General features: G+C 40.8%; 1 protein-coding gene across 1 annotated transcript in view; it reads right to left on the reverse strand.

Annotated features, from left to right (window-relative positions):
• Positions 1-19,456, reverse strand: part of EFNB2 (ephrin B2) — a 38,272-nt gene extending 18,816 nt beyond the window's left edge. The window contains exons 1-2 of the mRNA XM_069970751.1: positions 18,890-19,456; positions 426-706 (exon numbers count right to left, since the gene is read on the reverse strand). Of these exons, the coding sequence (XP_069826852.1) occupies positions 426-706; positions 18,890-19,011 (403 nt within the window). The 5' untranslated portion in view covers positions 19,012-19,456. The remainder of the gene's footprint in view (positions 1-425; positions 707-18,889) is intronic.
• Between the last annotated feature and the right edge of the window lie 4,309 nt (positions 19,457-23,765).

Below are 23,765 nucleotides of genomic sequence, written 5' to 3' on the forward strand. Positions count from 1 at the left end.
TGGGCTTTGAGGGCTGAGGTAATGAAAGTGTGTTTCTTGCTTTGCCGGCTTTGATCAGCTCTCGGCCTGCAAACCCATTTAATGCAGCTAAAAAGCAGGGGACATAATGTATATTTCATAGCATTAGATGCTATTCATTTCTGCTCTACTTCAAGCTCCTGGAGGAAATTCTGATACCCCGCTCTTACAGAACAGATCCAGTAGCTTTTATTCCCTGTGCTTGCCGTGGGACCTAAATGATAATCTATTTTCAATATGAAACCACTCTTGATTTCTAGAAAGGGGATTATGCTGATATATTCTTACCCTGTCTCTGATCAAGTTACCAGCACACACAGTAAAAGATAGGTTTCATTCTGCACATAGCATTTCTTTCATCGTGTTAAAACTTGACAAATAAATAAAATGCAGCAAAGCATACGTACATATAATGTAGTAGTCCCTGTTCCTCTGGAATTCCAGTCCCCAGAGGTTTGGGCTGAACTCTTGAAATTTGATAGTAAATTTCACATCATGGTCTGGTTTCGCACAGTTCAGCAAAGGTGTTCTGTCTTTTATAGAGCAGCTTTCTGCTTGCTCCTTATCCACTAGGTAGACTTTATAATACTCGTATTGGGCAGCAGATTTAGAGTCCACTTTGGGGCAAATAATGTCCAGTTTATCTCCTATTTGCGGATACAATACCAGCCCTTGGCCAGGAAGGAATCTATTAAAAAAAGAATAGAGAAAAAGTTTACATTAGATAAAGGAAACATAAATAGACACACAAAAAACTAATCTATTGTTATTTACATGTAAAAGCTCTCATACGTGATGTATCCCAGCTTTTTTAGTATTGACTGTCTAGTCTAAATTTACAGTGTCTAAGCATTAACTCCGGGCCAGTGTGTTTGTGTGTTTTGAAGGGCAGAGGGAAAAAAAAAAAAGAAAAAAAAAAAAAAAAAAAGGGTCCTTTACAACACATTGCAATGTTTTTTGGCATCACAGTTTTAACAGACAAATCAATTTTTCACACGTTTCACCTGTAAAACCCATACTACAATTCCAATATCCACATTGAAAAACTGCAGCAATTTGCATTACTGATGCATTTTCTTTGCTGGCCTTCAAAATTCTAAAGAAACGTAAGTGTTTACGGTCTTAAGCAAACGTTAATAACTTAGCCAAACAAAAACAGACATGCAATGGCATGCAATACTCAGCACAAATGCTTTTTTCGTAAAGTAAAAGTCATGCAATAAGCATTTCCCACCTTCACAGACCTATTTTTACACTGGCTGAGAATGAGTCTCAGTATTCATGTGTCTATTTCAAAGCTGCGGAATCATCTCCTTAACGCATGGATTGCCAATATCAGCAGAACTGTACACGACAGCAATCTAAGAAAACCCTGACACTTTATATATCTCAACAACCAGCAGGGAACGCCTTTCTGTCTGGTCAATGTGACCTGATCGTTCTGGAGTTGTTTGAACGTCCTTAGCATGGTACAATTAGTACCATACAAGCCAAAACTGTCAAAGAAAGTGGAAAAAAAAAAAAAAAAATCCAAAAAGATTTTTTTTCCGCTTTGACACCAGTAGAGTCGTTTTTAGGGAGTTGATAGTGTACAGTATGTAGACCGAAGCAGTCTAAATGAGGCACAGCTAATGCTTGGACACAGTATGCCACAGTACAGCATCCACGCTTGTAGCTTAGCCTCTTCATGTATTGCTTGCGGCAGAAAGCCTGTGGGAAATTGAAACAAGAGCTTTCTAATCAACATCCTTTGCGGAGCAGAGACATTAAACACCACAGTTAGAAATCCCTACTCATTTGTAAGCAGCTAAGCCCGCAGGCTCATTAAAATATGAAACGCTGAGAACAAAGATTTTAGCCAGGAATCCCTCCATGGCGAGGCTGGAGAAGGCCACCAGGTAAGTTTTATTAATTGCTAAATCAATTCTCATGTCAGCTGAAAGGCACCATGTTTGGCCTAGCAACTGAATGTCAGGCTCCGGCGTTTTTGATCTTCTAACTTTATAGTTACGGCTTTTGTTGGTTAACATTATGGGTAATCAAAGCGGAGGAAGAGCATTGCTTATTTCCCTGCAGCTATTATGTGCAATCACACAGCAGCTAGCAGAACGCTTATCTTGGTGTTAGGAGTAATGTGATGCTGCAGCTCTGTCACTCAGGGGTTACACTGAACATCAGGCTAGGGCAACTAAAAGGAATATACAGCTCTAATATCAGTTACACACGTAAATTAATGTCGTGATCATTTTATTCGCTCCCAATAGGGAGTTAGTCTCTCCCTTGGATAAAATTGCTGATATCAGAGAATAGATTGTATTAAATATAGACAATTTTGAGTCAGTTGGATGATTTTGTGAATAAAAACACGCAATATTCTGAATCCTGAGCTATGATTGTACCATTTATTGTGGATTGTATTATAGCACATCGCTGAACTACTCAATGGCAGCAATTAGAAGGAAAATCACTTCTACTATAGTCTGGGAGATTTACCTTTTTAAGAAAATCAAGAGAGTCTATAGAAATCTATTACAGTGGAATATAAAAAAGCTGAAAATATGCAATACACAGAATGTAAAGCATACAAGTGCTGTACAAGCATTCCACAATAACGTAATAGAAGAGAGGCAAAGGTGAAATTGGTGTTTGTGTTAGAAAACCAGTTATTAAAGAGGAGAAAGAAGGAAAGCATAATTGTAAAGTCTACGCGACTAATGCGCTATCTGTGACTGCACAAAACAATCAGCAGGCGCTGTAATTAGTTGCTTTTACTTGTTACTCCTGATAAATGATGCTTTCTGGTCTGGAGAAGGGCCAGCTCTTGACCCATGACACATCTACACACTTCACTACTTCACTTGGGCATCCCTCCTTCTGAAGAGGCTGGCAATCATTTCCCAAACAAGGGCTTTCCACACTATAGGCATGGCCCTTTCTTCCTGTTCAGCATCTCCAAATGTATGTGCATAATATTTCTACTCAACAGCAAAAGAGAAATGAACACTTAGCGGGTGCTTATTCATATAAGGGTAGCAATAACCACAAAGGAATAGGAGGCAGGAGGGCATTATAGAGGGAGAATTTTAAAGGGCCCCAGATGGCATATAAATCTAGTTACAGTGATGCATATAAATCTAGTTACAGTGATGCATAAACTAAAACTCTTCCAGAGCAGATTTCTGGTTGTAAGATTCCTGCAGAAATCGTGGGACCGTTGCTTTCTAGCAAAGTAATCAGGCCGGGTTCATACCAATCCAATGCCAATGTCTGTGCTATATGTCAGGAGCCCAGGAGAATGGGATGCCTGTCTAGGCCATAACGGACCCCATCTGACCCAGTTATTTAAATATGCCAAACAGTCTAAAACTGAATACATTCAACACATTTGCAAGCATAAACTATATTTTTTATTAGGACTCACAAGCATGGTCAACCAATGTTTTGCATCCCACTCAAAAATGTGCCAAAGTAGTTCTTACACTATATTCAACATATTTAAATAAATGGGTCTGGTGGGGTCCATTGGGGCATATGCAGGAATCCCATTCTCCTGGGCTTGTGATGTATAGAACAGAATTATGTTGAATACCTTTCAACCTTGCCTTATACTCGTTGGGCTAAAATAATAGGGACTTCAGAGGTAGCATTCCCACTGGTGCACCACTGCCACAAAGCACACCACTATTATAAATGGCACATGGCAAACATGGATTCTGATTAAACCTTTTATATTGGGGACTCTTAGTGGGTATAACAAACAGTAACTTCTGTGCCCACTGCTGCAGAGTAGACTAGGCAGATAACTTTTGTCTGCCCATTGTATTAGCAAGAAGGGAATGTATAAGGCTAGCCACATCCCTTAACTGTTACAACATGTCCAATTAAAGTCCTATAGAAATAAAGCCCGCCATATTTGGCAGACCACACATTTGTGTATTTTGGCCAACCATTATCACAGGTATATGGTCTGCCAATTGGGACAACATGGAGATCCTGCAGAGACAATACCCCTTTACTAACCACAACATGACAAATGTTATTTAAATGTAATGCACATAAAAGACAACCCAAACTATTACATCTGCCATGCCTACAGTATGCTTTATGGACCAAGGTAGTAATTACTTCCTTTTATCCGTCCTTTTAATAGACAATTTCTCCTTGGCTATAAATAGAGTTCTTTTATAGTTTCTATACATAAGTGGCACATGATGTTATTATATATCAGGTTGGGTAACAAAGTGTTTCTAATAGTGACTCTGTGGATAAAAGATTGCTATTAACATGTAAAACTGCAGACACTTTCAAGAACTATTTTACTGTGGAGCTCAAAGAGGTAGAAATGGAACCAGTTGAGCAGGTATTTATTAGGCGTGTTCCAGCACATTTCTGTATGGCAGTACAATCAAGCACTTTCTTATTTACTAAATAGTAATTTATACTGACATAGCTAGAGGGGGCAGTTCTAACCCTCAGTGACCTCATGTTCTACTTAACAAAGAACCTGTGTGGCTGTGTATAGTTTGACTCAATTCTTAATCAATTTCCCACCTCTGTCTCACAATTGCTATTGATGTAGCAATAATATTATATTTCACAGTCCACATCTTTGCAATTTACTCCTAGCATCTGATACCTTCCTATAGTCTCTTCAATTCATCAGTGTGGGTAATGTATCCACATGTATTTATATTAGAAGTATCACAATGTATTGTCAATCTGTGTAGTGTATACAAGCATGTAAATAGTAAAAGATGTGAAGTAGTTGTTGCTGCTTAGTAGGCCGTAATATTCGGCTAGTGAAGCAATGCCATCACTGAAGCCCGTTCTTTTAGAAAGAATTCCTTCTTATATAAGGAAAATATACATGCTTGAGTTTCCTATCCTATCTGGCTATAACAATATACTGAGGCATTGTTGTGTTCTTCCTATTTTGGAGAAGACTACATAAAGGGATTGCTAGCAACCTTTCCCGAATCAATCTGCCATGATAATCCGAGATAAGGGAACTCCAGGATACATTACCACTACATTTCTAGATGCCAACCTCTTAGGAAAATGCAATGGAAGGCACACTACTTTTCACTTAACTAAAATGTAGAAGAAAATTCAAAGGCTTACATGTACTTCAATGACTTTTAGGTGTATATACCCAATAATCCTTATAAAGATGTGTTATAGTGATGTCCTAGGTCCCATCTGGTTACACCTAAGATGACTAGCACAGGATGTCTATAGCAGCATACAGGTCTTTTATTAAACAAGTGAGGAAAAGGACTTCACCAGCCACCACTGACTCTTAAAGAACATACTGGAAGACTTCCTGTAGCCCTACTGGCACCTGTTAAACAACTGGCTCTACACGTAAGCCATAAATCAACGGATAAGACAGACGGACAGGGCAGAACATTTGGCTTCAGCAAGCTGCATAATCATGCCTCCCCATCGTAATCGCCTTTATAGCATACCATCCTTTTAATTTGCAGGTAATTCACACCTGTACAGTCAGATTCCCAGCAGCAAGTCTCCAAACCACAGACTGCAATGGAGGGTGGGGTCCTGTCTTGCTATGTACAGGCGAGGCGTTAGATAAACAGTGACAGAAGCCTGGAAAATTATTTATGCCAAATGCAAATGGTGAATGAAGTCATTTTTCTCTTCCAAACTGGTTTTAAAAAATGTAAATGACATATCTGCATCATGCCAGTAAATAAAGGAATATTTATCTACCATTTGCTGCGTGTGACAGATGATATGACAGTCAATCACAAACGCATACAAGATAGGCAATTAGCAAGTTGAATGGCAACAAGTATATTTCTTATTTATTTTAGATTTGTGGATCTCTTTTAACCCCTCATTCCATGATCTCCATATCACATAGTGTATGTAAGTAGAAGCCTGTCAAATATCTAGAAGATGTGATTCAAGATAAGGTATTACTGCCTTCTGTCTCTTAATAGCCAACGACCCCACCTACTCCGTACTGATGAAGAGCAAAAAAGCCAGAAAAACAGAAGGCTCTGCAGAAGGGTCTCTTCCTATAGGAGGAGGTTCTGCTTAGATTTATGATCCCTAGTCATGTGCACTGATTTACAGGAAAGCTACCACCAATAGGTGGCACTATAGAGCAAGCTCTATTTCTTCAGCTACTCTGCACAGCTTTTCTAACACAATCTGAATTGAATACTGTCACTTTATTCATAGTATTCACGCCATCTCAGGGACCATGGCTATAAGGGCAGCACAATTCATTTACATACAGGACAACCAGGACCAGGAGAGCTGCAAGACCAGAAAAGCTATCCCTGTAGCTCTGAAATAGAATATTTATTACATGCAGTACTCTCTTCCATCATCTTTACTTATAATACCCTAGTGAGGGATTCCAGACATTTATTTTAGTTACGTAATATATCTATGTGCCATGTATTAACACCATACGCTGCTTCTTACCGCTGTGTGCTTACTGAATTTAGCCTATGTAGAGGTAACAGAAGAGTAGCAATTGTTCATTTTTCCAGACTTGCCCTTTTCTACTTTTTCCACATATAACTGTCTGGAGTCAGTGTGGTTTTACAATAAAATGTCAAATTCGGTTGGGTCCTGTTTTGTCTTTCCAGTGCACGGCTATTGTTGGTTGGGCTCCAGATTTTTTTTTTTTTTTGTTCGTTTTTTTTTTTTTAAAGCCTTCAGAAGGTGTTAATATGTGTTAGAAATGCATTATGTAAGGTCTGAGTAAGGAATCTGACAATTACATTTGTCACTATTCAACGGTTACCATTGATGCTTTTTTTCCCCCTTGTGTTCATTAAGAAAATATATCAAAGATCTTATGGTTAACAATCTGCAAAAAGAAATATTGTTTGAAACCATAGTATAGGAGTACTTTACTATAGTGTTCACGTTTTTAATTTACTAGATGAAAAGCAGATGTAAAAAAGCTTTACTTCAGTGGGCACTGCTTGTAGGTAAAATAGTTATCTAAGCAAAAAGAAGCTTCAAGTCAAACTAGGATTTAATTTTGCCTAAGGGTGTGTTCACACATACAGGATCTGCGGCAGATTTGATGCTGTGTTCGGTTTAGGTCAAATCTGCTGCGGATCCGCACCATCAAATCAGCTGTGATATGGTGATTGTGAAGCTACACTAAAGCTGGACATAACTTGGGCCTGGCTGTTACACAGGCATACTACAGTTCAGTAAGGGTAAAACCGAGGAGGGAGAATGCGGCCATGATTGGCAACTTTTCCAGCCCTGAAAAGCTGTAAACTGGCAAATTTCCCAACCCTAAAATTAAATGTCATTTGATTACGACTAGATGCAAGAAAAACATCATTTCTCCCTACCGGCTCAATTGCACACTTCAGCCTAAACTAGATTGACTGCTGACATCTCTGCCCTAGCTATCTCTGGTGAAACCTCTCAGTGAGACATCATAATTCCTACCTCTATTACATATTCAATCTCCAAATCTGTAAGCCTCTACATTGGCTGCAATGCTTTGTGCCAAGAATGGGCTCTTTTTTCCATTCTTACTTAGTGTCACTTTTAATAAAATGTATTTTTGCAATATGCACGTTCACAGTGCCCCTCTATTCCCTTGAATTTTCCAATTCTGCTCTGCTGCTAGATTTGTTTGACTACCCGTCTCCTTCATAATATCCCCTCCAGACTGTGATGTGAGTTGTCTGGCCTACTATGCCATGCCTGACATCACTTAGGACAAAATATATGTAGTTTGTTGATATTTCACAAAATTAAAGGGCTGCTTTTTTTTCACCACATGAGCACATATTCCTGCCACAGAGGGAGAAATATATGACTCGGTAGCCTGGGAACTCTGTTAAAAGCTCTGGTAGAAAAAGAACTTTTAATATTTATGCCATGCTCTAAATCAGCTGCTTTGTAATTAACAGCCATATCCCGCAATGAAATAGAGGGTGTTGGCCGGCCGCAGCTGCCAAGATGGGGGGGAGAAATGTCTTGCCCTTTGAAACCGTATTTGTTTATCAAGGAAAGCTGATGACTGGTATATAGAATAATGCTAATATTATCTAAAGATTACTCTGCTTTCAGTTTACACAGTATTTTCCAAACCAGTGATAAGGAACAAGAAGAATGTGGTTGGGATGGCAATTAACTGAGTCAATGTGTGAGTCATGTCGCCCTATCGGGTGACGCGGTACGCTGTATGCTGAATAGCAGATGTCGCCACACTGTTGAGAAAATTGCCAGCAAGACCAAAAAAAAGGGGGGATTCACAAGACCAGTTGCCCCACAGTTTGTTATCTCCTCATTAGGCGTGCACACATGAAAATGCATGATCTGCACCAGTCTCATTATGCTTATCAATCTCTCATTTACCGCACAGGCTGATTGCCATCATACATTATGTCCTCACATTGTTGGATTGCATTTAACGCTTGAAAATGGTAGAATTGTGCTTTACAAGCTGCCAAACCATGTGGACTGTCAGTGTGCAGAAATGAATGCAGACAAGTGAATAGCATTGTAACCGCCTGCTTCCTCTTTTCTTCAGGCAAGACAGAAATAGGATTACCAGGTACCTAATGGCTGCAATACAACTTACCCTGCTTGGCCAGCATGACGTTCAGGCATTTATAGGTGGCACGTAATGACATTTATGATATGGCACATGCCAGATGTGTAAAGCAAACTATTCAGTAGTTGAAGGAAATGAGAGACAGACAGGCCCTGCTTTACATCAGCACTATAGCCTTTACTTTATACAAACAAGCAGCAGCCATTCACTTTGCCTCTTTTGTCATCTGAACGCCATAAATATGCACTGGTTTCCATTTGAAAAGCTGAAACCGGCAGAAAGCCTGCTGGACACACAGACAGAATGTTATACTTCCTTACACCATAAATACTTGGACTCAATGGCCCCTCAGTGAACACCATCAGACAGCAATACTCATTAAGGACATTTTTCTCAGTGTTTTTACAGGCATGTAAAAAAAAAAACAGCTAAGCTTTCATGCATTTTTTATGATTTTTTTTTTCAAGCATTTTGGGGTCAGTTTTTCATTTTGTACCATTTAAAAACTTGCAGTGTATTGTTCTATAGAGAATCTATAGGCAGAACTTTTTACCCAGAGTTACCCAGGCCCAGCTCAGCCCATCAGTGGCCACAGTGGTCCCACTTCAGTCAGTGATTGTCGGAGCAACGTACTTCCTTTTCTTTAAAGGGGTTATCCAGCGCTACAAAAACATGGCCACTTTTTCCTCTCTCGTTTCAAGATTGGGTGGGGTTTAAAACTCAGTTCCTGAACTGGAGACAAGAGAGGAGGAAAAGTGTAAATTTTTTTGTAGCGCTGGATAACCCCTTTAATCTTTGCAACATGACAGTGAGTAAGAAGTAGCCGAGAGGACTGGGGACCATTAGCCACAGTTTCTGCAGCAGAACAAGCGAGTATGACTATACCACCAATGGCCATGGATAATTCCTTCTCCCCCCTGAACAATCCCTTAAATGTTTTTTAAATGAGCCCCTAGTGTCATGGTTGATGTTATTACAGGAAATATGTGCCACTTGCTTCTACACTGGTTGACAGCTTTCATTCTGCTTTAGCTTTTACACAAAAGGTGTTCCTCAGATTCCCTGAGATACACCCTAGGCAGGTACACAGAGTGAGGACAGACGTTGGCACATTCCCAGATGTACCTGTGATGGGCCAACCGATTATTAGAAACCTACTGTGGCCATATATGTGAAAACTTCTATGCAAGAGAGCTTGTGAGCTATATTGCACATAGATATTGTGGACCAGCACAGCAGCTGACCATGCCACGTCTTTCCTTATAGCAAAAGACAGACAGACAGACAGATGTATAGAGTAGTTTATAAATGCAGCAGAGCAGAGTCTGTCATTGATATAACTAGTAACTTTCACACAAAACCTCAATGAGTTATTACAATGCACATAAAAAACATATGAATGACAGATTCACCTCTGCTACATCAGTGGAGACAGATCAGTTCCCTGCCTATACGTTTTCCATTACTGTTTTTATCTCCCGGGTTATTTCTTATTCTTATCTGTCACACAGCTGACACCATGTAAAGTTAAGGTATATGCTCTTAAATTTCCTGCAACAAAGAAAGATGTAAAAACCTGGAAACTTCTCCAAGCCGTCCTGCCAAGGAACATGATTTAATGAAATCATCTGAGACGCACTTAATCAAAAAAGTGTGTTTAGGATTATTTGTGCAGACAGAACAGTTACTGTTAGCTCCTGTGTTTTCTCGGAGCCCGGACTATTCTTTCATCATAAAGAACAGCCATTTGGGCTATAAAACAGATCTTCTCCCTCTCTTGCACCTGTACTACCACATCTCAGCATGGAGTTTAGTGTCACTCCTCAGTGGATCTTGTGTCTGTAGTGACAAAGTGCAGGAGAAAACAAAAGCAAAAGAGTCTTTTCTTTCTTGCTTTTACAGGGCTGTTTTCAGCAGGAGAGCAGAAGTCAGGAAATCATCTTTGGTTTTACTGCTTTACTGCATAACAAAGAGCAATGGCTTTAAACAAAGAAGAGCCTGATGCATTTAATGTGACATTCTGCACTGCTCTTAAACAACCAGGTCCATCCCCCCCTTTTCTTATTTCAGCAGCCAAAGGACCTGAGAAAACAGGAGATGAAGTGTTCCAGGAATAAACCAGTGTTTAATACATATGTATCAGATAGGCCCCATGACATGTTTGCCTAAACACTTCCTCTAAATATGGTACATTAAGCCTATGTTCACACACAGTAAAATAAAAGCCAAATATGACAGTAAAATGGTATAAAACACTACCTAGAATGTTTCCCATTAAAGGCTATGGGAAAGGACTGTCTGCGCACATTGTAAATAAAATAATGTGTGCGCAGGCCGACATTTTTCCATAGATAACGTGGCATATTGATATATTCACATTTTGGAAGCATTTTATACATTTCATACTTTATATCACTCTGGTGTAAAGTAGAGCTAGCTTAGTTGCCGCTAGCAACCAATCAGATTCCACTTTTCATTCCTCAGAGATTTTTTGGAAAATGAAAGGTGGAATCTGATTGGTTGCTAGGGGCCACTGAGCCAGCTCTACTTTACACCATGTTTGATAAACTCCCCCTTCATCTTAATGGGCCTTTAACAACTAGATAATAATATGCTGACTGCTGGCTTAACCTAGTTTTGCTCTATTAACACTGAGGTCCAATGGGAAAAACTCATAATAGTATCTGCCAAGCTTAAGTGCAGAAAATAAAAGCAACTATCTGATTGGTTAGCAGTAGGCATCACGTGATTATACTGGCCTTCATATATGGTCACCTAAAATAATCAAGTAGGAACCATCTTCCACAAGACTTATTCCAGGCTTCCATGTTTTTTGTGCTCTACAAATAATACCCAATGGCCACATGCAATGTACTCAGTCTAGAAACCCTTTCAGATATACGTCAGCTCTTACATCAAGCTAATCTATGCGTTGCCATGGCTGCCCCCTTTATTTACCTCTACATTTGTGGAATACAGGAAAATGGCGGTGCTACTGCCGTACAATCAGATTACGGCTGTCCGCTCCACCATGCTTTTCTTCCACACTTCAATCAAAAGGGATCAGTTTCTTTAGAGGTTGTTCTGGACTGAAATCACTTGTGTACAGATCTAGCCCCAGTCCTTGTAATCCCCTTATTAACTATGACCATGGCGTGATTTGCTTAAAAATAAAAGCAAATTGTTTTAGCTTTGTCTTTCAGTCCAAGCTACAAAATGGATTACGAGAGAAATCAGCAGATTTCACACAGCTAGTATGGCACTGAATTTCCAATGAGAATTAAACAAGTTAAACAGGAAAGCTGTGTGAATGGTTTACATTTTTCTTTATGAGAGAGACCCTGAAATGCTCACGTCTTTTGTCTTGTTGGCCTCCGAGGAAACAATGAATCCACAGGAGCCTTTCCAAGCTATTCTAATACTGACCATTTGCTTTCGTATACCATAAGGGCAAAAATAATGTGAAGAGGTGAAATCTGGACAGGAGATTTGGGCTCGCACCTTCTGAATCCAAATATTTGAGACACTTGAACACACCCATTTTAGTTACCAGAATGTGACACAAAGACTAAGCACATAAAAAGTCTATGAAAATGTATGATAGGTGACCTGAAAAACAAGTTTTACCTATGTCAGCCTGTACAGAAGCTTATTCACATACCAGCACTGCAATAACTGACAGGCCTGATATGTCTACATGTAAGTGGTGTTTAATGTCTGGCTGGCCAGGGAGACTAATGTATCTCACTTATTAGGTTTCAAGTGAAGCCATTTTGGAGCTACCAGCGTAACAAGTATGACCTTGAAACTGGTGACATCAGTGGACCAAGAACAATATTAGGGTGTAAGCTATAACCAAGTCTAGCTACTACTAGAAGTACACTAATGGGACATACTGTATATTTGGGTTGAAACTGGAAAAGTGTGATGAACTAGTGCTATGAGGCACTATTTTTTTATTTTTTTTTTTGGGGGGGGGGGAATGACTTTTCCCATAAGCTTTTCTATAGAGGAAAAAAAAAAAAACAAGAAACACATCTGAATTTATAACAAGCAACAAAAAGCTAGTTCTGAAGTAAGCTTAAAGGATATTGGATAGCACATAAACAGCCACAGACGTCACTGAAGTACCAGGCAGATGGGGTTAATTTTTTACAAGAAAATTCCCATGATGTTTTATGGCAAGCTTTGATTATAGGCCTATAATTTGGTTTTGCTTTCTACTTTGCATACAAACAACTTCATGATCACCCTGCAATATAACCTGAGACACACAACAGCCTTATCCCCTCCAGAATAAATGTCTGGTAGACGCTAAATAAACCCTTTTCTTAATCGATTGTTCCTTGGGGTGGTGTGTACCATGTCCCAGCCGTAGTAATGAATTCTTTATTTAACTCACTATAATTCTTTATATACTATCTGCTTATTGTACCCATTAATATTTTTACTGGTTTCATTAATAAATGAAATATTCCCCTGAAACAAGAGTCTTAATACCATCAGACTATAAAGTATGAGTAATATATAGTGCACATTTCACAGTGTAACACTACTAGACAACTGCTGTATCCATTGTACTGCATGGCTTGTGTGGGCACGCTACTAGTGACAATGCTGCTGTTTGGTGATCATGACGTTGTTTGCAGGCAAATAGAAAGCATAGCTAGTTTATAGGCCTGTAATCAAAGCTTGCCGTAAAATGCAAAATCATCTTAACACGTTCACTAAGACAAACTACAGCTGAGCCGTGACTGCCCTTTGAGCTCTGTATAAAGTGTGTCTTGTAATAAATAACACAAGGCAATGGATTCTATCCGGATATTAGACGGAATGATGACTTAACCTTGTTTATATACGTGCACAGCCAAGAAGTGCTAATGATATTTACAAATGGCATCTGCATTATGGGCAATAATTTCACTTTACAGCATGCTTTCAGGCCTCATTTTCCAGAGTGTATTTCAAGCTAAAAAAGACTGCAGGGAAAGGGATATTGAAACGCTGACATTATCTTTCCATGCTAAAATATTCCTCAAGGTACCAAAACACTGTTTCTGGGAATTACAGGAAGAATCAATATTTATGACTTAAACATGAGAAGAAAATGCAACACATCAAAGTGACAAAGTGCATAACTCGGCTTTGTCCGGTTGGCAATAGCTGGGAGAGTTTTGACATTGTAAGTCTTTAGGAAAGACGGATGAGCTGACAGTAATACCTTCAATAAAATGCTTCAACAAACAGATTAACAAGGAAAATGCAAGAAGTCCAACTAGTCTGTGTCATTAGGTTTTCTAGCTACACATACGCTGCAGCCGAACATTAGGAGAGTATTTGGTGCAGGCATCCTTCTGTGGCTCCCAGGCATCTGACATTCTATACATGTTTCAAGGTAAACCCCAATGTGAGCACAGACTGAAGATGGTAGATTACAGATTGTCAGGTATTTCATTATTCTCCCTGGTAATTGATATTTCCCTTCGCTTTATGAACCCAGGGATAGGTGAACACGGCCTCCCTGATTTATAGTAATCCATTGCATATTGGAGATTAAACACACAGTTCTGCTTGTTAGTAAACAGAGCCTAGAAAATGTACCTGGAAATAAATACATTTCATTGTTCTCTACTTTCCAGTGACAATCTAAAGACAATTACCGAGCCAAACAAAGCGCTTTACCTGAGCGAGCCTTATAGATAAGAGTCTTGGAGATAATTACAAGAGATAATGTAACAATTAAACCCCAGCTGAACCATGGAAGAAAGATAAAAGGGAATCAGTATATCTAAATCTCAGCCTCTTCTGGGTCTAGAGGATGTCAGTAATTTACCTGAGCTAATATGGTGCGCAGGTGTCAAAGCAATGGAAAAGGATAATGAAATAAAGATGTTTGCATTAGTCCTCCAAGTGTCTTAGGCAAAACTTTGGGTGATGGAGATTTCGAGGTAAGTGCTACGCTAACCATTTCATCCGCAGCTTTTGTTGCTTCAGCTTGAAGCCGTAATTGGGAGGGTTAAAAGGGCCATCTCAGGGGAAAGGATTCCTAAATAAATTCTTGTCTACAGCAGTTTACCAGAGACTGAGCTATGGTTTCAGCGGGCACTTTGTTCAAGGGCTGGCTCAGTTGTCCCTTGGAACAAGTAGCATTGCATTCAGTTTATCATGCTGACAAAATGTGAGGAATGTGCATGTAAAAGCAGCAACCATTGCACCCCTGGTGCGGCCTTCTTTCTTCCTATTCTATATTAAAACTGACATGATTAACCTAAATGCAAAACAAAGGTCAGGGTTCAAGGGGGAATTCACATAGCAGTGAATGTGCACTTGTTTACCCAAACAATGCCCAGATGCCAGTTCAGCTGGGTACCTCACCTTCAGCAGGGATTAACCAGGTAGAAAGCAAGCAATACACACTTAAAATGCCTTCTCTCCACTTTTAGTTCTAAATGGAAATGAACTAGGGGCAACCTTGCTATATACTACCCTTATATTATCTGAATATTCATCCAGGCATAAACATCCTAAAGGCAGCTGCCTGCCATCTATATGCAAAGAACATTTTATTACCATGGCTAGGAATTCTCCAGCACATACGTTCCTTTAAGAATCTAGTACAAAAGAGATGTTTTTCCTGCGAGTATCAGTAGTGACAGCTGACAAACTATGAAGAATGTATTTATATCTTGTGCGGTTAATCAAGCGCGGCCCTGGTTAGCCATGAGAATAACGCAGATCCATAATATTGCTTGAAAGGACTATAACATAAAAGAAGCAGAGAGGAGGCCCTCTGATCATAGAAGAGACTGAGGAGACGTCTTCTTTAAACTAGTAATGAAAGTTTTCCGCCTTTCATATCCCCTACAGTCATACTTATATATTTAATATGCTGCAAGAAATCACTGGACCACACTAACATCTGGAAAGAGCGACATTCATATTTAATTGCTGATCCCCAAAGAAGAAAATTACATGTATTATTTAATGGCAATGTCTGCCTAATGCAAATATATGACTGTTTAACTCCCAGTATGCCACATTACCAGCAGAACAATGTAGGTAGAGGAATACTTTTCTGCATCATGGAGACACAGTAGAACGTAAACTAGAGCACTGTAGTGCCCCAGGAGGGATAGGTGACGTACTTCGTGTTACTCCTGTACCACTGATTGATAGGTAATGCAGAAGAAATAAAATCACACTGCCGCCATTTGCACTGGACTAAGAGAAAACAAAAAAACTAAATAGAGTATATAGCCATATACTGGAATGGCTTCATGCTTAGGGTGCAATATAGAACAGCAAAGGAGTGTTTTATCACCGCAATCACTTATAATGTAAAAATGTGCAGGAATCTAAACAGTAAAGAATAATAATAAAAAAAAAAAAAAAAATCAAATGTGATGAGGCAATGAGATGGTTGGCTTTTAGTGGGGCCGAAAGATTAGGAGTCTATAGCAAGAGGCAGCATTGTGTATTGGTAGAGTGACCTCTGTAGGACTGACGTGATCACTGGTTTCCAAATGTCTCTTTAACATAACAAGTGAACCTTTTGGAAAGTAATCTATTGGGAGGAATGGGATAAGTTCAGGTTTGCCAGCTCAGTAATATAGTCAGGATAATTTATACAATGACATGATACACACAACTGGCCTAGTGGAAAGCTTGCCTTCCAGCTCCATACAGCGCTATATTAATGGCAAATCCCCTGCCAGCTACCACAGAGTGCGAGATTAAAAAAGCCAACATTGCTTTCTCATTTAACCCTCTCAATACTGTACATTGTGTACAGTATTAGTGTCATTTTAAAGACATAGATTTCTGAGCTTATTGTCTGACTGATCACTGCTGATTCCTGGGCAGGAAAAGTAGCAGCCAAGACTGACGTAAAGAAAGCTATATACATGGACAGATGTCTCTTACTGTTACATGCAACTGCCCTATACATATTACTGTCCATCAATACATTCCACCTTATAATGATATTGAGATGAGGGAGAACCCATTATCCCTCTTATCTGCAGTCTCTGGGGGGATGCACAGCCATGTAATGCCCCTGCTCCTGCACACAGGCAGCCCCTCACACTAGCAGCAGATCCTTCACCTTTCCCATGTATAATGAGGCAGCACATAGGAGGGGTGACCTCAGACACATTGATTGCCTTGTAAAAGCTTCCCTTCTGCCTGGGATTGGGCTTTGTCCAGTCTGAGACTGTTTAATATTACAGGACAGCCTCATCTGTCAGGCTTTATAGTGAAGGTGGGAGGCATTATATCCATTATATAACCGATCATCCCTATAATAGGAGACTGTAAACTGCTCAGAATGGGAGATAGATGCTGCTCTGAGAACCAGTAACCCTACAGTATGCCAGCTGCACGGAGCCCAGTAATGGCCTAACACAAGCAGCTAGTCCTGGCAGTGCCAGGGGAGGGAGCCTGGCACACTACATTACACGGCTGCATGCGGTACCGCACAGCCTACAGGGAACAGCACATTAGGCAGTCCGGGAACAAGTGTCTGCACAGGGGCAGCGGGTCCACTGGGCAAATACCAGGCCATAGCAGGGCACATATAGCAGGGCATCCAATGAATGGGGAGAGCAGCCGCAGTAGCAATAGCCCCGGTGTGTATATGCCCGGTCCACTCATTACCGGGAGGGCTGCACAGTGGGGAGAGGTCGCAAAGCAACTGTGCTGAATACATACTCAGATATACACAGAGATATAGACATACACACACACACACACACACACACACACACAGAGATATAGACACACACAAATATATACTGACACACACACACACACACACAAATATATACTGACACACAGACACACACACACAGATATAGACACACACACACAAATATATACTGACACACACACACAAATATATACTGACACACACAAATATATACTGACACACACAAATATATACTGACACACACACACAAATATATACTGACACACACACACACACAAATATATACTGACACACACACACACAGCGCTCCGGTAGCGTCACCCCCGGCTCCTGCAGAGTGGGGCGCACTGCTTACGTAATAGCAGCACAGTGGCCCAGCATAACCCCACACTGCTCCAGTACACCCCCCAGAGTCACACCACTATACACCAGCATAACCCGACACTGCTCCAGTACAGAATACCAGAGTACCCATACAGTACCCCACCATTACCCCAGAAGCCCACCACCAAACACCAGAAATCAGGAAAAAAGAACTACTCTACTCCAGCACTAACCTAAAGACACCATCACTATATACCTGAAGCCCAGCACAACCTCACACTACTCCAGTACCATCCCAACTCCCCATCACCAGACACCAAGAAAAAAACTCTGCTGTACTCCAAAACTACCCCGCAAAAACCCCCAATGTTACACACCAGGAGCCCAGAAAGACCAGAAAAACCAGTACTCCAGCACCCACTATTCCCCAATAGCCCTGACTGCCCCTCCAGCAGCCCGGCTACACCCCTAGGACCCCATCGCAATACACCAGAATCCCCTTAGATATACTAGTACTATCCCCCCAATATCCATCACTATACACCAGAATCCCCTTAGGTATACTAGTACTACCCTCCAGTATCCAGCACTATACACCAGAACCCCCTTTAGGTATACTAGTACTACCCTCCAGTATCCAGCACTATACACCAGAACCCCCTTAGGTATACTACTACCCTCCAGTATCCAGCACTATACACCAGAACCCCCTTATGTATACTAGTACTACCCTCCAGTATCCAGCACTATACACCAGAAGCTCCGAATCCCCTACAGTCCTTCACCACTACCTAGCAGTGCCCCCTTACTAAACAACGGGAGCCCAAAGCACACACATACTCACAGATATATATACACAGACACACACTCATTCACTCAAGTCAAAGCCGCCCCTCTGAGATCCCCTATAGTAGTAGCAGCACAGACCTCCTGCAGACCTGCCATTACAAGTGCCCTTCAGTAGCCCCCAGTACTTCAGAATAATAACCCAGAGCAGCCAGGAACAGCGCTTCAGTACTCCACCAATACCATCTAGTAGCCCAACACTACCGCACCACAGCAGTGTAAACAGGAGCCTAACACAACCTGCAGCATAGCCCGGCAGTAGCCCACCCCAACCTGCAGCATAGCCCGGCAGTAGCCCACCCCAACCTGCAGCATAGCCCGGCAGTAGCCCACCCCAACCTGCAGCATAGCCCGGCAGTAGCCCACCCCAACCTGCAGCATAAGAGGTGACATTCAGACAAGTGACACCTTACACAGCAGACACTTACTTGGGGTTGGAGGAGTTCCAGTAAATGGGCTCTAATACTGTGGATCTGGAGATTGCAGTCCTGATCAACAGGATCCACACTCCCAGGCTGTACTTCCACACGGAGTCCCTGCTGAGGGCCATAGTAGTGTCGTGTCCCCCCGAGCCAATGCGGGATCCTCTATCCGGTAACCAGGGATCGTACAGTGAGTCCAGCGACCAATCAGCGCCCTATCCAACCAGATCGCCCGACACGGTCAGTCCTCACCCCGGGGGAAAAGAATCAACTCCACACTGAGCTACACTCCAGCCGGGATAGCCGGTATCCTAAGGCATCAGACGCGAGCACAGGGATCAGACGGGAGCCCAGCATCCGCTCGCTGTGCCCGCCTGGCACCACTGATCCTCGGGGAACCAGCCCACAGTGATGATGGCAAGGATGACAAAGTGCGCGCAATTATCCCACTCTGCGTGGCAAGTCCATATACTCCAATGCCCGGCGACAATGGTAAATCCTCGGCCGCTCCTGTGCCAGTGGCTGGCGATGGAACTCCACTCGTGTCTGTGTGATGTCTGCTCATCCAGCCACACTCATCCAAAGTAACCGCGGACAGCAGCGAGCAGTGTGACTATAAACCACTCCCGCCCCCTGCAGCCCGCCACGCTCATTGGCTTACAAGCGCAGCCTCGGCCGCCATTGGCTGCGCTTCAAGTCAATCAAGGCTTAGACTGTGTGTTCCAGGGCAGAGTATTGTATGTGACAGGTACAGACCTCCCATACAATATACAGCGAGAACCGCTCTCCATCCCGAGTGCTGCTGCTCATTAATATTCATGACGTGACCCGCTGACACCCGCCCTCACCAGTGCCCACTGTAACCTCATTATTGTAATGGACTATCACTAGGATGTGATCACCTGCAATAATCACATCAGGCACACAGGAGCCGGCCATTGTGTGCAAAGGGCATCAACTAAAACGCACAATCTGCACGATGATGATTTACTCATCGGCCACAACAACATTACAACATGCCACGATATAAATAAATCAGCCTATACAATAATACCATGAACTTTATCTACGGGTCATAAGGTAAAGACAGAAAGAGAAGGAATAGGGAAAGATATATATATATATATATATATATATATATATATATATATATATATATACACATAATTTTTACACTATTTTTACACCATCAATCTGTTCGCCTGTTGCTTTCTAGGTTCTACACGTGTCCTTTACATTCGGTTTAAATTCTGACCGTTACCTTCTGTTTATAATATCTGACCGTTACATTGTATATTGTTACATGATTTATTTATATCCTCTGGCCGTTAGTCTCTTTACTTGATCTATTTGTTACATATTCTCTGGCCGTAGTCTATATATTTATCTGATCTATTTGTTACACACTGTCTATATTATATGTCACTTACATTCTATATATTTACATGGTCTATATGTTACATACAGTTTATATTATATGTCACTTACATTCTATATATTTACATGGTCTATATGTTACATACAGTTTATATTATTAGTCACTTACATTCTATATATTTACATGGTCTATATGTTACATACAGTTTATATTATGTGTCACATTCTATCTAGTGTACACAGGAGCTGAGGTCAGTAAATGAGGAAAATGCGCGGGAAATTGTCCCTGTTATTGGGGTGATGGAGGAATCCCCCCGAGTGCAGGGAGCGGGAGATGAGTAGACAGGGCCGCAGCGTGTGTACAGCTGCTTACAGATATTGTTATTACTTGTGTTTTCTAGCAGGGCCATCTGAGGCTCCTGTATATTTAACCTTCCTCCTCGGGTTACAGCAGCAGATATTACCTGGAATGAAGGGATAAAGTAGCAACAGATTGATCAGAGCTTCATATCTGACCCTGCCCTGGAAATAGCTACTGCTACTAGCAGGGGGAAGTGTCACTGTGAGACTGCCAATGCCTGTATGTACAAGAGAGCAAAATAATAGCTAACACTAATAGTAATGAGAGTGCCTGCATAAGAGGTGACACTAATAGTAATAACAGTGCCTGCATAAAGGGTGACACTAATAGAAGTCTATCAGCCTGACTATCAGACAGGAGCTGAAGTCTTACCAGAGACCCCAGACTGCTTTATATATATAGGGGCCACAAACATCTAAGGCTCTGTGCACATCACCCCCTATATGTTACATATATACTTTTGTATACAGCTCCTATAGCTTTCTATTGGTATACCTAGGATACATTTCTGTCAGGATTGTGGAGATCTGTTGCTACTGGTGCACTATACTAGCCATTGCTTCTGGCCACTTCTCTAAGCAGAAGATTGTTGGAAAAGTGGAAAAATTATTATTTTTCAATAATTATATGAAAAGGTGAGTATTTATAGATGTGGTTTTCATGCTGAGTAGTATATATGAGTACTTATAGATGCGGTTTTCATCCTTGGTGCTATATATAAGTATTTATAGATGCGGTTTTCATCCTTGGTGCTATATATGAGCATTTATAGATGCGGTTTTCATGCTGAGTAGTATATATGAGTATTTATAGATGCGGTTTTCATCCTGGGTGCTATATATGAGTATTTATAGATGCGGTTTTCATCCTGGGTGCTATATATGAGTATTTATAGATGCGGTTTTCATCCTGGGTGCTATATATGAGTATTTATAGATGCGGTTTTCATGCTGAGTGCTATATATGAGTATTTATAGATGCGGTTTTCATGCTGAGTAGTATATATAAGTATTTATAGATGCGGTTTTCACCCTGGGTGCTATATATGAGTATTTATAGATGTGGTATATTTGTATGTATTTACTGTACACTAGAAAACTTATATAAACTTATAAAAACTATTGTAAACATATGTTGAAATCCGCCTCAACAAATACTCTGTCTGCTTTGCGATTTAATGTGTAAAAAATGTTTTTTTATACACTAAAACTTATCTTACAATAATAATGAATATAAAAATAACAACAACACAAGAAAAGGGAGAAAATACGTGGAAAAGGTGTATTAAAAAGAGTGAGCGAGGCAAAAGATGGAACTCGCACACAAAAACAATAGTTAACAATAGTCAGTGACATTAAAAGGATTGGCTATAACCTGGTAATATCTGCAAAACACCGCCACCAAAAAGTTTCCAATTATTTTAGTTATTTTTTATAACAATGATCCTTTCCCCTTGATGATGGTGTCACACAGTAAATGGATGGTTTTAGCTTTATCCAGCGAGCTTTTGTAGCGGTTACGCCAGCCAATTCAAAGTGCACACATTAGTATGGCGAATATCATCTTAAAAAACCCATGTGATGTGCGACCCCCGACCCATATATGACAATGTGACGATAATGTGTTGTGAGGCCTACTGACCGTGTGGGTCACGCTTTTCTATAGTTATCCGGCTACATACAATGAATAGTTTACAAGACAGCGGTGAATCCATAGCACACCAATAACATCCCCAGGATTTAGGATAGCACACCAATAACATCCCCAGGATTTAGGATAGGAGTCTGGTGACTATCTGTGGTGTGCACAATGTACATAGCGGAGGGCAGTTGTAGGGATGGAGCTGAGCCTGGCTGTCTCCCTCACAGACACCCTTCCCATGAGGCACCAGGCCTGCAGATTATCACACATTGCACTGGGACTTTCTGCGACAAGTTAAGAGACATAAGAAATCCCTCCCTGATTGTGTCTGGTGCCTGAAGAGCTGATGTCAGTGCCTGGAGAGCGATAAGCTGAATCCACATCCCACACAGCCAATATATATATATATATATATATATATATATATATATATATATATATATATATATATATATATATATATATACACACACACACACACCAGCTTCGTGCAGGGCCCAGGCTCAGGCAATGAGCTCCAGGAGGTCACTGCTCTGCTCAGCAGCTTCTTCCAGCTCTCTACAGCTACACGCTGCCTTTCCACGGAGTCACAGCGCCCACTAGCGGCGGCTAGTCACTTTTTAGATCTGACTTCTCAAAGACTCCTCTGGGTCCTACACTCCACTCCACTCTTTTTAACCTTTTCAGAGTCCTAACTGCATGGTTGTGTTCAGGCAACAGTGTTCAGGACCAAGGGGGATTATACTGTATCTAAGCTGCAGTGCAATATGACATAGTTTAACGGTGGTGTATCTCAGCACCAATGTAATTAATTAGAATATATTGTATCCAGACTGCAGTGTAATGTACCATACAATAATTGTAGTGTATCTAAGCAATATAATAGTCTAGCTAATGTATTTCACTAAATTTAACAGTACAGTATAGTGTAAGTAATCAGTATACCAGTAATCAGATGCATTTTATGACCTGTATGCAATGTATATCTCTATATAGGAGGACCAGAATAACAGAATTCTATGTATGTTCACATCAGGGGGATAGACTGCAGATGTGCGGCAGATTTTTTTATAGATAATTGGGAGGTGTAAAAAAATCAGCACAAAAATATGTAACAAAACTGCATCCTATCCATCACATATGAACATGCGTGTATTTGCACACAGACAAACAACTGCTCTATGGCTACGGAAGACACTTAGTTTGTATGGACAAAATATACAAAGAAAACTGCCAGCAGTTTTTCTGTTTTCTATTGCTTTTTTTGGTGTTTTGTCATTTTAGTGTAAATTAGTATAGGTGTTTCATTCCCTTTTTTTTTCTTTTTCTTTTTTGTCTTCATGTACGCAGAGGATAAAATGACAGAAATAAAAATGTCTATGCAAATTTACACTAAAATGAGAAAACAACAGAAAAATTGCCAAAAAGCAGGAATAGCTTTTTGGCAGTTTTTTCAGCCCGAATAAAGGACATGGACCGCCTCATGGTTTATCTCCCAGCCCA

The sequence above is a fragment of the Dendropsophus ebraccatus genome, chromosome 5 (assembly GCF_027789765.1).
Source record: "Dendropsophus ebraccatus isolate aDenEbr1 chromosome 5, aDenEbr1.pat, whole genome shotgun sequence".
NCBI lineage: Eukaryota > Metazoa > Chordata > Amphibia > Anura > Hylidae > Dendropsophus > Dendropsophus ebraccatus.